This window comes from Periplaneta americana, chromosome 5 (genome assembly GCF_040183065.1).
Source record: "Periplaneta americana isolate PAMFEO1 chromosome 5, P.americana_PAMFEO1_priV1, whole genome shotgun sequence".
Classification (NCBI taxonomy): Eukaryota; Metazoa; Arthropoda; class Insecta; order Blattodea; family Blattidae; genus Periplaneta; species Periplaneta americana.
In genome coordinates this window covers 186,299,769-186,312,219 of record NC_091121.1, presented here as the reverse complement: position 1 = coordinate 186,312,219, position 12,451 = coordinate 186,299,769, and the positions used below count along the sequence as shown (strand labels likewise).

Here is a 12,451-nt window from a genome sequence, read left to right as displayed (position 1 = left end):
CTGAACGAAAGGTCGTGATTAAAAACGTGTACCAGGTCTGTTATCAACAGCAACGGGGCTTGCCTGCAGCATTTAGAAAGTAAACAAGTCAGACATGTATGGAAATTGCCTGATTCTTCACACTGAAAAACCGAAGGTTGTTCCACTAGCAGGCAAGGTAATGGTGATTATCTTCTTTGATTGTGAAGCAATTTGTACATCAACATGCAGTTTCCCTCAAAAGAATGAAGTACTATCAGTCGGTTCTGAAAACTCCGAAACAGCACTGTCAGAAAATATGACTTCATCTTAATGTGCAGTTATTCTACTATGATTACGCAAGACCTCATGAAGCATAGAAAAATTTATTATAGTTTATTTAACAACGCTCGCAACTGCAGAGGTTATATCAGCATTGCCGGTGTTCTGGAATTTTGTCCCGCAGGAGTTCTTTTACATGCCAGTAAACCTACTGACATGAGCCCGTCGCATTTAAGCACACTTAAATGCCATCGACCTGGGCTGGGATCGAACCTGCAACCTCGAGCACAGAAGGCCAGCGCTATACTGACTACACTACCGAGGCAACAGCATGGAAAATCTGGCCAAGAATTATACCAGTTATGTACCACACACTCCTTACAGCACTGACACGTTAGTTTTATGTGGCTTTCCTTCGTTTCTGACTTTGAAGTTGAATTTAAGAAGTGACCAATTTTGAACTCCTACAGCTGTCCTAAAAGGGCTGCATGTCATAGGCTTACTGAAAGGGGTAATGGAGAATTCCGTACAATATGTTTGAAAATCATAGAAACTGCTCGAACAAATACAATCAAATGAGTAATGGCTACTTTAAAAAAGAAAATATCGTGGGCTTACTAGGAAAAACTGCCAACTCCATCCTTTTTTTCGAAAAAAAAATAGTTTGTAAGTACAGAACTTTTTGTTCTATCTGAGAGAACTCATTTTGCAATATACACTGGTCAAAAAAAGTTAAGCATAATTAGGCATATAACGGTTTTTATTAATTAAAATAAAATAGATAAATTATAATTGGGTTTCTTGGTTCCACAGAATAAACTTAAAAGTAGAAATACACTATTTGTTAACAATGGACTCAATATGAAATGAAAAAGTTGCATTGTTTGGAAACAACGGAAAAGATAAGGGAAGTTGAAATTCGTACATCATCAAAGAAAAGGAGATGGTGCTTTCAGTACCCTGTTTAATAACGTGTTGGTCCTCCACGAACCCTGAGGCACTCTTGTATGCGACGGGGCATACTCAGTACCAACGCATCTAAGCTCTCCTGAGGCAAATTGTCCCATTCTTCCAAGGCAGCATTCCTGAGTTCTTGAATCGTTAATGAGTGATGTGGACGATTGGAAATGTCTCTCCTGAGAAAGCTCCATGCATGCTCTATGCAGTTCATATCCGGTGAGCATGGTGGCCAATCCATTCTTCGGATCCCATGTTCTACAAGATACCGCTGCACACTATGAGCACGATAGGCCGAGCATTATCGTCCTGTAGAGTGAACCCTTCTCCTACAGTCTCTGCAAAACCACTTACTATGGGTTGGAGGATGTTGTTCTCATACACGGCAGCAGTCATGTTTCCCTCTATTGAAACCAGTGGTGTGCGGCGGCCAAACATGACACCTGCCCAAAACAAGATTGAACCACCAAACTGTTGGTGACGTTCCACGGTCATTGAGGGATGATTTCGTTCCCCTGTTCGTCTCCATACGCGAATAGAGTTGTTGTCAGGGTGTAGGCCCATTCTCACTTCGTCTGAGAATAAAGTTCTGGTCCATTGGCCTCATGTCCAATTCTCATGTGCTCTAGCCCATCTTGCACGAGCACCCCTGTGATGTGGACGGAGTGCTGGAGTCTTGAGTGGTCTTCGAGCATACAACCCTATGTCATGAAGTCTATTGCGCACAGTTTGGCTACTTACAACAACACAGTGGCTTCGCGCAGGTCATGGCGCAGAGTTGTAGCTGAGGCTATAGGGTTCCTACGTGCAGATAACCTTACATACCGGTCCTGACCTGGTGTTGTTTTGCGTGGACGGCCTTCGCGAGGTCGATCTGCTATTGACTGGGTTTCCTGGAACTTTCTCCACAGTCTGGAGACAATACTCTGATTCACATGAAGGATGTTAGCAACATCAACTTGTCTCATGTTTTGTTCCATCAAAGTGATGATTTTGATGCGGTCTGCCATTGTAAGGGTGTTCCGAGCCATTGTACTGCACTATGAAGCACTATGAAGCAAAATGACACTGACTGAACTTTGCTCGAATTACAGGCTTTTCTTTACTAGCCGTGATTTGGACGTTACCTAGTGATGCAGACTAAAACAAATGAAAGAGTTTGAATTGGTAAACATAACACGTGCCACATAAAACCAAAAGAAACATAAATATCAGGTATTATTGGGTAAACTGGAAATATGTTTAACTTTTTTTGACCAGTATATCTATCCAGTCCCTACTTATGAAGATATTAAGTCCACATATCGAATATTAAGTCCACAAATGACAGATTCTTGGCAGGGAGAACCTTTCCAATTCAAATATCTCAAAACTAAGTTTTAAGGAGTTACCGGGTTTTCCTTGTAAGCCCACGATGTGTTCACTGAATTAGAATAAACAATAATGAAAAAAATCTCAGCCTTTATTGACTGACATTCTGTATCTTGTGTGTCTTTTTCATCTCTTTATTCTTCATTTCTTTCACTGTTGCTACTTCTCGTCACTGGAATTCTCTGCCGCCTGAAGTCAAGGGCTGCCGAACTTTAATTTCTTTTAAACGTAAATTAGAAAAATATCTTTTGATGAGTTGCCAGACCTGACACATTCCAAATATTTAATGCAATGTATTCCACTGTACTCATTTTTATTTTTTTATTTCTTAATTATTTCTTAAATTTAAGCTCCTAGTTCACATTTCAATTTGGCTCATCTATTTTACTGTAATCGTTACTATTCTTACATGTGTGTTAGTCTGTGTTTTTGGCAACCCAGGTTGCCTGGGCAGACTATTTCTTAGAAATAAATTATATAAAATCATGTAAATCGTGTTTATTTATCACTTAACACCAATATGTATCGTACTGTGTTTTTTTTTATTATTATTACTATTAGTCTATTTTTTTTATTGTGTACATTTTATTCAAATGTCAGTTTCCGGTTTAATTATGTGAATCCTACTGACTTGTAATCTAATATTAATATGTATTCCAATGTGTTTTTTTTTTTTTTTATTTTTACTGTGTACACTTTTTATTGAATTATTGACTCCTGTTTTTGTGTGATTTGTATTTGATTCTAACAACATTAATATGTATTCCACCATGCTTATTTTTATTTTATGAGGTAAATTTTATGTAACTACCTATTTTGATCTCATTATGTACCTATATCGTATCAGTATGTAATTACTTAATTTCGAACCAATTGTATGTTCAACTATGTAAGGAAATTTTAATCCTGGTTGAGTGTAAGAGAAGGCCTTACGGCCTTAACTCTGCCAGGTTAAATAAAGCCATTATTATTATTATTATTATTATTATTATTATTATTATTATTATTATTATTATTATCATCATTATTATTCTCCCAAATACCATTCATTTTGTTTCAGAATATATTTTCTGGATAAACCATAAGCTACATTTATAAGTTTAGTAACTTCTCTTTGGAGAACATTTTCATTCAATGAATATAGCCTGAACATCAATGGGTCAAGCACCGATAGTGAGTAGAATTTAAAATATTGTTGTTGTTTTCTAATGCCAGGCGTTTGACAATAAAGTCATTTGACCTCTTGCACTTCAATATTTTTCAAAGATATTATCATGGTCAGCCAGTGAAGCACAGATTTTGAGGTGTTCCGAATCCATTTCTTGATTTTCTGAGAGTATATTGGCTAGTTCAGTCTTCTTAGCTGATGTTATACCACCAGCATTCCATTGTAGGATGTTTAGTTGATTCTGTACCATTAAAGTAGTCCCCCCCCCCCCCAGAGATCTGATTGGGGGACTATTTTACCTCCGAATAATTTTACCTTAATGGTACTCATTTCATATTGGAGTTAAATGGCAAGTTGTAGCCGATTTAAGTGAACGCCATATTTTAACGTTTTGGTGGCTACTTCATTCACACACAACCCCCAGAATGTCTGGAGGACCACACCTGCTGTTGGTCGACGGGTCCATTGGACCTAGCTGGGAGATCTTGTTGATCACCAGCTTTCCCTCCTTAAGCCACTGGAGGACGATTTTAGTGCCATAGCAGGTCAGCACTAGGAACAGAAAAGTAGAAAGAGGAGGAAGGAAAGGGAAATGAACCCCTAGGCCTCGAATGCTCTAATGCCGTCGGGGTCGAAGAAAGTAAGAGTTCAGTGAGAGGACTGGATAGGAAAGGGTAAAGAGGGAATTAGGTATTGGATAGAGGAAAATTATACCAAATTCAGTCATTAACTCATTAAGCTGACCAGTGCTAACTGATGAGTAGCCCCTCCCTTTAAAATATTGTAGGCCTATTAATTACTATATGATTTAGCCTAAAATCTTTAACCAAACAGATTACCGCTGTCTAGACAGTTCTCAATAAAAATCTTAAATACATTTTAGGGACAAAAGCTTTAGTTTCGACTGTAAAGAAGAGACAATATATGACAGTAAAAAAATGTTCGGTCAATGTAAAAAAATCTCTTGCATATGTCTCATTAATAACGAAGGTAGACCTAAATTACAATCACAAAACAAGGCAGCTTGTTCTTGTCTTGTTATAAAAGTTGAATTAAAATTTTATTTAATTTATTTCTCAAAAAAATATTTTAAAGCATGCAGCAACAAAAATGTGTACCTGTGGGTTGCTCCTGCTGCCGTAACGACCGCAGGGCCCCGTTCAAAGAGCTGGACTGGTCCCACACTGTGAAGTGGATGGGGTCGAGTGTGTGTGCATACCACTTAGGTTTGTCCCCTATCAGTGTGGGGTCAAACACACCGGTGTGCACTCGGAGAAAGGCAACATTGTTTGGGGTCAGAGACCACTCTGCGAGAAATTCCACAGCCTGCACAAAGAGTATCCAAGGTATGTTAAACAACCAACACTATTTCTAAATTGTCTCTTTGGTTCTAATCTAAAACACGTCTTCATAATGAAGAATTCAGTGATTTGTATGTCAGATATCCATGCTATTCTTCTTTCTTCATGATGCTATCATGATTACTATTTAGATTTATTGTCAGACTATTTCTTCCTTCACTTGTTATTTCATTTATTCATGTGTTTGTTTCTTTATTCAATCCTTCCTTTGCCCATTCATTCAATTATTCAGCCATCCATTCATTCATTCATTCCATTCAATTTATTCACTAAATTAATTAATTAATTTCATTCATTCAATCATTCATTCAGTCATTCATTCATTCCAGCGTTTAATCTAGAGGTGTGTTTCAACATCGTCGTCTCTACGTCCCTAGTCCCAAGTCAATTCTTAGTCTTTCACATCAGGAGATGAAGGACATCCAATAATTATATTTTCCACAGATTATTCTACTTTACTATACATCAAATGCAAATGATAGACAACATTAAGATATATGGATCATATGAGGAGACAAAGGCAAAGGCAGAAAATAGGAAAGATTGGAAAATGCTGGGTTTGCGGTGAAAGACCTGCCCTTGGGCAGAACATTACGAATGAACTAATGAATACGAGTAAACGCACTTGATCTGGATGAAAAAAAGTTATTTCATAAAATTTCTTGTTTGAAGAAAATAATATGTGAGTTAGAGAAACAGGCAAAATATAATGAAGAAAATGCTGATCATTGTTCAGAAAGGAGTGAATTTTTTTTTTTTTTAATTTTCTCTAAAAAAAATTATTCTCTATGCACAACTCCATAAGCTGATTGATCTGGAGATAATGCTTCAGTGAAGAGAATTTTTTTTTCTTCTATGAACATGATGTGGAGATCCAAAAAATCCGAGTTTAGAAACTGTTCGAGTCATGCTTGCTATCTTAACCAACTTCAATATGACCTGTCACAAACTTGCTGCAAAATTAGGATTCAGAGAAGAACTACTTAAAAAAATTCACTCTTCTGAAAGCACCAGTAGTTTAAGTAATAGTTACGCAGAATAAATATTTTAGTGTAAGTTATAAGTAGAATGATTATTTTAGATCCTTAAAGCGTGTAAAACAATATAAGTGAATGGCAAACTAACAGAAATGTTAAAAGTAGTTTTTTTCATATATCAATATCTGTCCCTGGAAATTGTGAAAAAAAATCTGGTGACCTTATCCTACTAGGTCTGTGTAAAAACTGAAATAACAAAAATAACATTTTTCAATATAAGTACTATTACTTACTTACTTACTTACTTACAAATGGCTTTTAAGGAACCCGAAGGTTCATTGCCGCCCTCACATAAGCCCGCCATCGGTCCCTATCCTGTGCAAGATTAATCCAGTCCCTATCATCATATCCCACCTCCCTCAAATCCATTTTAATATTATCCTCCCATCTACGTCTCGGCCTCCCCAAAGGTCTTTTTCCCTCCGGTCTCCCAACTAACACTCTATATGCATTCCTGGATTCGCTCATACGTGCTACATGCCCTGCCCATTGCAAACGTCTGGATTTAATGTTCCTAATTATGTCAGGTGAAGAATACAATGCGTGCAGTTCTGCGTTGTGTAACTTTCTCCATTCTCCTGTAACTTCATCCCTCTTAGCCCCAAATATTTTCCTATGCACCTTATTCTCAAACACCCTTAACCTATGTTCCTCTCTCAGAGTGAGAGTCCAAGTTTCACAACCATACAGAACAACCGGTAATATAACTGTTTTATAAATTCTAACTTTCAGATTTTTTGACAGCAGACTAGATGATAAAAGCTTCTCAACCGAATAATAACACGCATTTCCCATATTTATTCTGCGTTTAATTTCCTCCGAAATATTTGAATTTTTCCACCCCTTCGAAGGATAAATCTCCAATTTTTATATTTCCATTTCGTACAATATTCTGGTCACGAGACATAATCATATACTTTGTCTTTTCGGGATTTACTTCCAAACCGATCGCTTTACTTGCTTCAACTAGAATTTCCGCGTTTTCCCTAATCGATTGTGGATTTTCTCCTAACATATTCACGTCATCCGCATAGACAAGAAGCTGATGTAACCCGTTCAATTCCAAACCCTCTGTGTTATCCTGGACTTTCCTAATGGCATACTCTAGAGCGAAGTTAAAAAGTAAAGGTGATAGTGCATCTCCCTGCTTTAGCCCGCATTGAATTGGAAAAGCATCAGATAGAAACTGACCTATACGGACTCTGCTGTAAGTTTCACTGAGACACATTTGAATTAATCGAACTAATTTCTTGGGAATACCAAATTCAATAAGAATATCATATAATACTTCCCTCTTAACCGAGTCATATGCCTTTTTGAAATCTATGAATAACTGATGTACCGTACCCTTATACTCCCATTTTTTCTCCATTATCAGTTGAATACAAAAAATCTGATCTATAGTCGATCTATTACGCCTAAAAGCACACTGATGATCCCCAATAATTTCATCTACGTACGGAGTTTATCTTCTGAAAAGAATATTGGACAAAATTTTGTACAACGTCAACAAAAGTCAATATAAGTACTATTACAGTTTTATTTAAAATATGTTTTTTAAATACTTAATCTTTGCATTGAGTAAAATATCGTTATGATTAAAACATATTTTGAAGACTCTGGATCATATTAAGTTTAAATATTAATATAAATTCTCTTCATTACGTATATCTACTATTATATCCATCATCCAAATCTATAACAGAGATGTAAATTACTGTAGGTTATTTTTTAACGACTTATAGGAAATAAAATACTTTTATTTAATTAAAAAGGTTTACCTGCAAGAAAGGCTATGCGTGCAAGGCAATGGAAACATTCAAACTCCGCTTACCTGAGTTCTTGCGAATCGGTTAAGAAAGTGTGAAGTGCGTGGGCGAGATCGCAGGAAGCTGTTGATCTGAAACGCAACGACAGGACGAGGATATAGGCGGAGAGTCCTTGTGTGTTCTGTGAAGTTCGCTAGTAGGTTCTGCGAGTTGAAGAAGCGTACCTGTGCACAGAAAAAACAAAATTTGATTTACTATACCTATATTGCAAGGCAATGAAAAGTTATGATACGTATTTGAAACACTATAATAAGTAATAAGTACCCTGTACACTGTATTCAGTACGGTAATCTTTTTCTTGTGGCTGGGCCGATTGTTCAAATCTGTTTTCAACTAAAGTAACTGTACTCAAACATAAAACCTTTTTATGTGCCAAAGGAAATGTTAAAATAATGCTTGGATCCTCACACGCTGGCTATGATGAGATGATTGCAGAGAACTGGTGAACTTATGGTACAGAAGAGTAGAGCATCTCAAAACCTAATCCAACACCAACTGAACTCGCCATCTATTTACTTATTTAATTATTCATTTATTTAATTCATTAAATTATTTATATATTTATTTGCTTCTAATTATTTAATTAATTATTTATTTAGTTATTTTGCACAGCAACAATTGACCTCAGAATTAGCGGAATAGATAATACATTTTTGAAGTGAAAAATTGAGACGGTGTTGAGTGAAGTTCCTGGGTAGCTCAGTCAGTAGAGCATTGGCATGCTCAGACAAAGGTCCTGGCCGCAGTGTTGCCACGACCTACTCACGAAAATCAGGAGAAAATCATCGAAAAAAAAACAGGAGATTACAGTAGATTAATTAAACATGAATTTCCTCTTTGTATTATAATATTAATTACAAAACAGTGTACTCTAAGAATGATGATACTGTTGTATTACTATATAGCACTTCCCTAACCAATGAAATGGAACAATTTTGCTAAATATAATTACTGCTATCTCTACTCAGCGTACGTATCAAAGTCATGTAATTTTGTTTTTACACAGTAATGTCTTATTGACAATGTTTCGCATTAAATCTGGAATTTTTCATGTATTCACGAAAGATTTATTTTAAAGGTGATATTAAATACAGTACTGCATTAGCTGTGACTATAACAGACGAAAAATTATCCCCTTTCTTGCTTTTACATAACTATCCTTTAAACTGTTCACCATTTTCCCACTATAATTTATAATATTCTGGGAGTATTTACTTTTTTTTTTTTTCTTGCTGGGACACTTTCACTCATTTTAAAAGATCGCTGTGCAAGATATGTAGGCTAACACAAAAATGCCATTACCTACACTTCACTCCCTCACTGTTTCACGTGCACACAACCAGAAACAAACTTCACTACTGAATAAGTTTCGTTCTTCCTCTGTTCTCCGGGTCCCCAAAACAATAATGAAATAAGTTAATTCTGTCGTCGATTTGCAAAAGGGGATACATCCAAAATAACAAAGTGTTGGAAAATCGCTACAAAAAATCATAAACTTAAAATTTTAAAATGTTCATGGATCCTGAATGTATGTATCCATAGTGATCTAATTAGAAAAAAAAATTATGAACATTTTAATTTAACTTATAGTTTTGCGATTTTCCAACACTTTATTTCCGAAATGTCTCCTTTTGCAAATTGACTACAGTTATCACATGCTTACGTTGCATGAAGATTATATACGTGTGTGTGTGTGTGTGTGTGTGTGCGCGCATGCGCGCATCCTTTCGTGGTAAGGTTTCAAACATTCGTTGTCTATTGTTCTGTAATTATGTTTAGACTATCGAGTGGATTGGAGAGACCCATAACTCTGAGCCATGTGTATAGAACATGGTCTTTTTCTGCCGTGTGCTGATATCATAAACCGCCGCTGGACCCCAGTTGCTTCTTGTAAGCATCATGTGATGACGCGATATGAGCAGGGAGACAAATGAAAGCATTGACTTGTGTATAAGATGCAAAAATAAGACATGATGACATAATATAGGCCTATGTGTACTAAAGTAATGAGTTGAAAATCCGGGCATAGAACTAAGACACTGCAGCATGCCAGAAAGGCGGAGAAATTCGGACTTTTGACATAAAAATCAGCAGATAAATAGATAAAATGGAAAAACAGGAAATCTCCTGCTAAATCAGTAGGCATGGCAACACTGGACTCCTGGAATCGATACGCAGTCCCGGAACAATTTTTCCCTTGAAATTATTCAAGTCTGCTTCACAGGGAGCTTTACCTGCAAGCTAGCAATCGTACAGCAGAGAGAATTTAACTGCTGAGATTTTGAAGAAGAAACTTTCAGTGCGACGCAGTCAGTAAAAATAAAGAAATGTGCAATACGACATATACATAAATGTAATAAATATCGCATTAAAATATAGATAGTTTATTAGATTTTTTATTTTACGTTTATATTTGTGCCAATTTCAAGAAAAGTAACCACCTTCTTCCCTTTCTATTCTAAGCAATGTTAAGTGGATACATCCTGGTTCTCATGATAACACACAGTTACTGCATCACTTCATGGCTGTATCAGCAGGACATCCTTTTACAAAAATAAAGAATGCCATTCCAAAAGTTTACTGTGGAAATTCCGTAATTTGCTTATCCAAACGCAATTATAAAACTCCGATATCTGCCTACTGTTTTTAACACTCCGACAAATTTTATTTAAAAAAAAAACAGAATAGTCATATGCTTACAACTTTAAAAATGTAAGGCTATATTTTAAAAACATATTATTGATACTTATAAAAATATTATCTAATATCAATCAAAGTACACTGATAGCAGAGTGTTCAAGAGTACATATATGCTTTAGACACTGGAGACCAGAGTTCAAAGACAGTATCAGAACAATCTTCCTGTCCACACCTGTGGAGTAACGGACAGCGTGTCTGGCCGCGAAACCAGGTGGCCCAGGTTCGAATCCCAGTCGGGGCAAGTTACCTGGTTGAGGTTTTTTCCGGGGTTTTACCTCAACCCAATACGAGCAAATGCTGGGTAACTTTCGGTGCTGGACCCCGGACTCATTTCACCGGCATTATCACCTTCATCTCATTCAGACGCTAAATAACCTAGATGTTGATACAGCGTCGTAAAATAACCCAATAAAATAAAAATGAAAACAATCTTCCTCAAGGCACTCCTGTTTTCTCTGCCAGCAGTTCATCATTTCTCTATAATTCATAAATATCTGCATCACTGGACTATCAATAATAGAAGACAATTACACCATATTTTCTCCAATGTAAAACAAATTCCAAGGGACTGATTAGGAGAATGATGAGGAACAAAACAAAATACTGAAACTGAAACCCTGAAATTGGTGCCAACACGTGACCATACAAGCAATGCCAATAACGAAACAGTGTCATGTAGGCCAGGGTAATTGTAAAATACTGTGAGAAATACAAAACTGTTAATATAAAAATTTTAATTCAGGGAATATTTAAATTAATATGTTGGATAATTTACAAAGCAGTTTGGCACCAAATAAGAGTTACCGTTTAGTTGTGAAGGAATGTTTTGTAAGAGTCTACAAAAAAAGTTGAGGAAGAATTTTGCTTCAACTTCATTTTTGACTTTGTAAGTAAACGCACACTGCTATTCTTTAAGAATATGTTGTTTCTATGGTTAGGAGAAAATCCACAAACGATTAGGGAAAATACGGGAATTTTACTTGACGCAAGTAAAGAGATAGGTTTAGAAGTAAATCCCAAAAAGACAAAGTATATGATTATGTCTCGTGACGAGAATACTGTACGAAAAGGAAATATAAAAACTGGAAATTTATTCTTTCAAGAGGTAGAAAAATTCCAATACCTGGGAACAACAGTAACAAATATAAATGATATTCGGGAGGAAATTAAACACAGAATAAATATGGGAAATGCCTGTTATTATTCGGTTGAGAAGCTTTTATCATCCAGTCTGCTGTCAAAAAATCTGAAAGTTAGAATTTATAATACAGTTATATTACCGGTTGTTCTTTATGGTTGTGAAACTTTGACTCTCACTTTGAGAGAGGAGCATAGGTTAAGGGTGTTTGAGAATAAGGTGCCTAGGAAAATATTTGAGGCCAAGAGGGCTGAAGTTACAGGAGAATGGAGAAAGTTACACAACACAGAACTGCACGCATTGTATTCTTCACTTGACATAATTAGAAACATTAAATCCAGACGTCTGAGATGGGCAGGGCATGTAGCACGTATAGGCGAATTCAGAAATACATATAGAGTGTTAGTTGGGAGGCCGGAGGGAAAAAGAGCTTTGGGAAGGCCGAGACGTAGATGGGAAGATAATATTAAAATAGATCTGAGGGAGGTGGGATATGATGATAGAGACTGGATTAATCTTACTCAGGATAGGGACCAATGGCGGGCTTATGTGAGCGGCAATGAATCTCTGCGTTCCTTAAAAGCCAGTAAGTAATTAAGTATGTTTTAACAATGTATTGTAGTTAACATTTATTGCATTGGGTTCAAACC

The 12,451-nt window shown here is 36.4% G+C and overlaps 1 protein-coding gene across 4 annotated transcripts in view; it reads right to left on the bottom strand.

Moving 5' to 3' along the window:
• Rab3-GEF (Rab3 GDP-GTP exchange factor) overlaps positions 1–12,451 on the bottom strand; it is a 265,816-nt gene that overhangs the window by 165,821 nt on the left and 87,544 nt on the right. For all 4 annotated transcript variants that reach the window (XM_069826882.1, XM_069826883.1, XM_069826884.1 and 1 more), the window contains exons 14-15: positions 7,969–8,127; positions 4,855–5,062 (exon numbers count right to left, since the gene is read on the bottom strand). In XM_069826882.1, the coding sequence (XP_069682983.1) occupies positions 4,855–5,062; positions 7,969–8,127 (367 nt within the window). The remainder of the gene's footprint in view (positions 1–4,854; positions 5,063–7,968; positions 8,128–12,451) is intronic.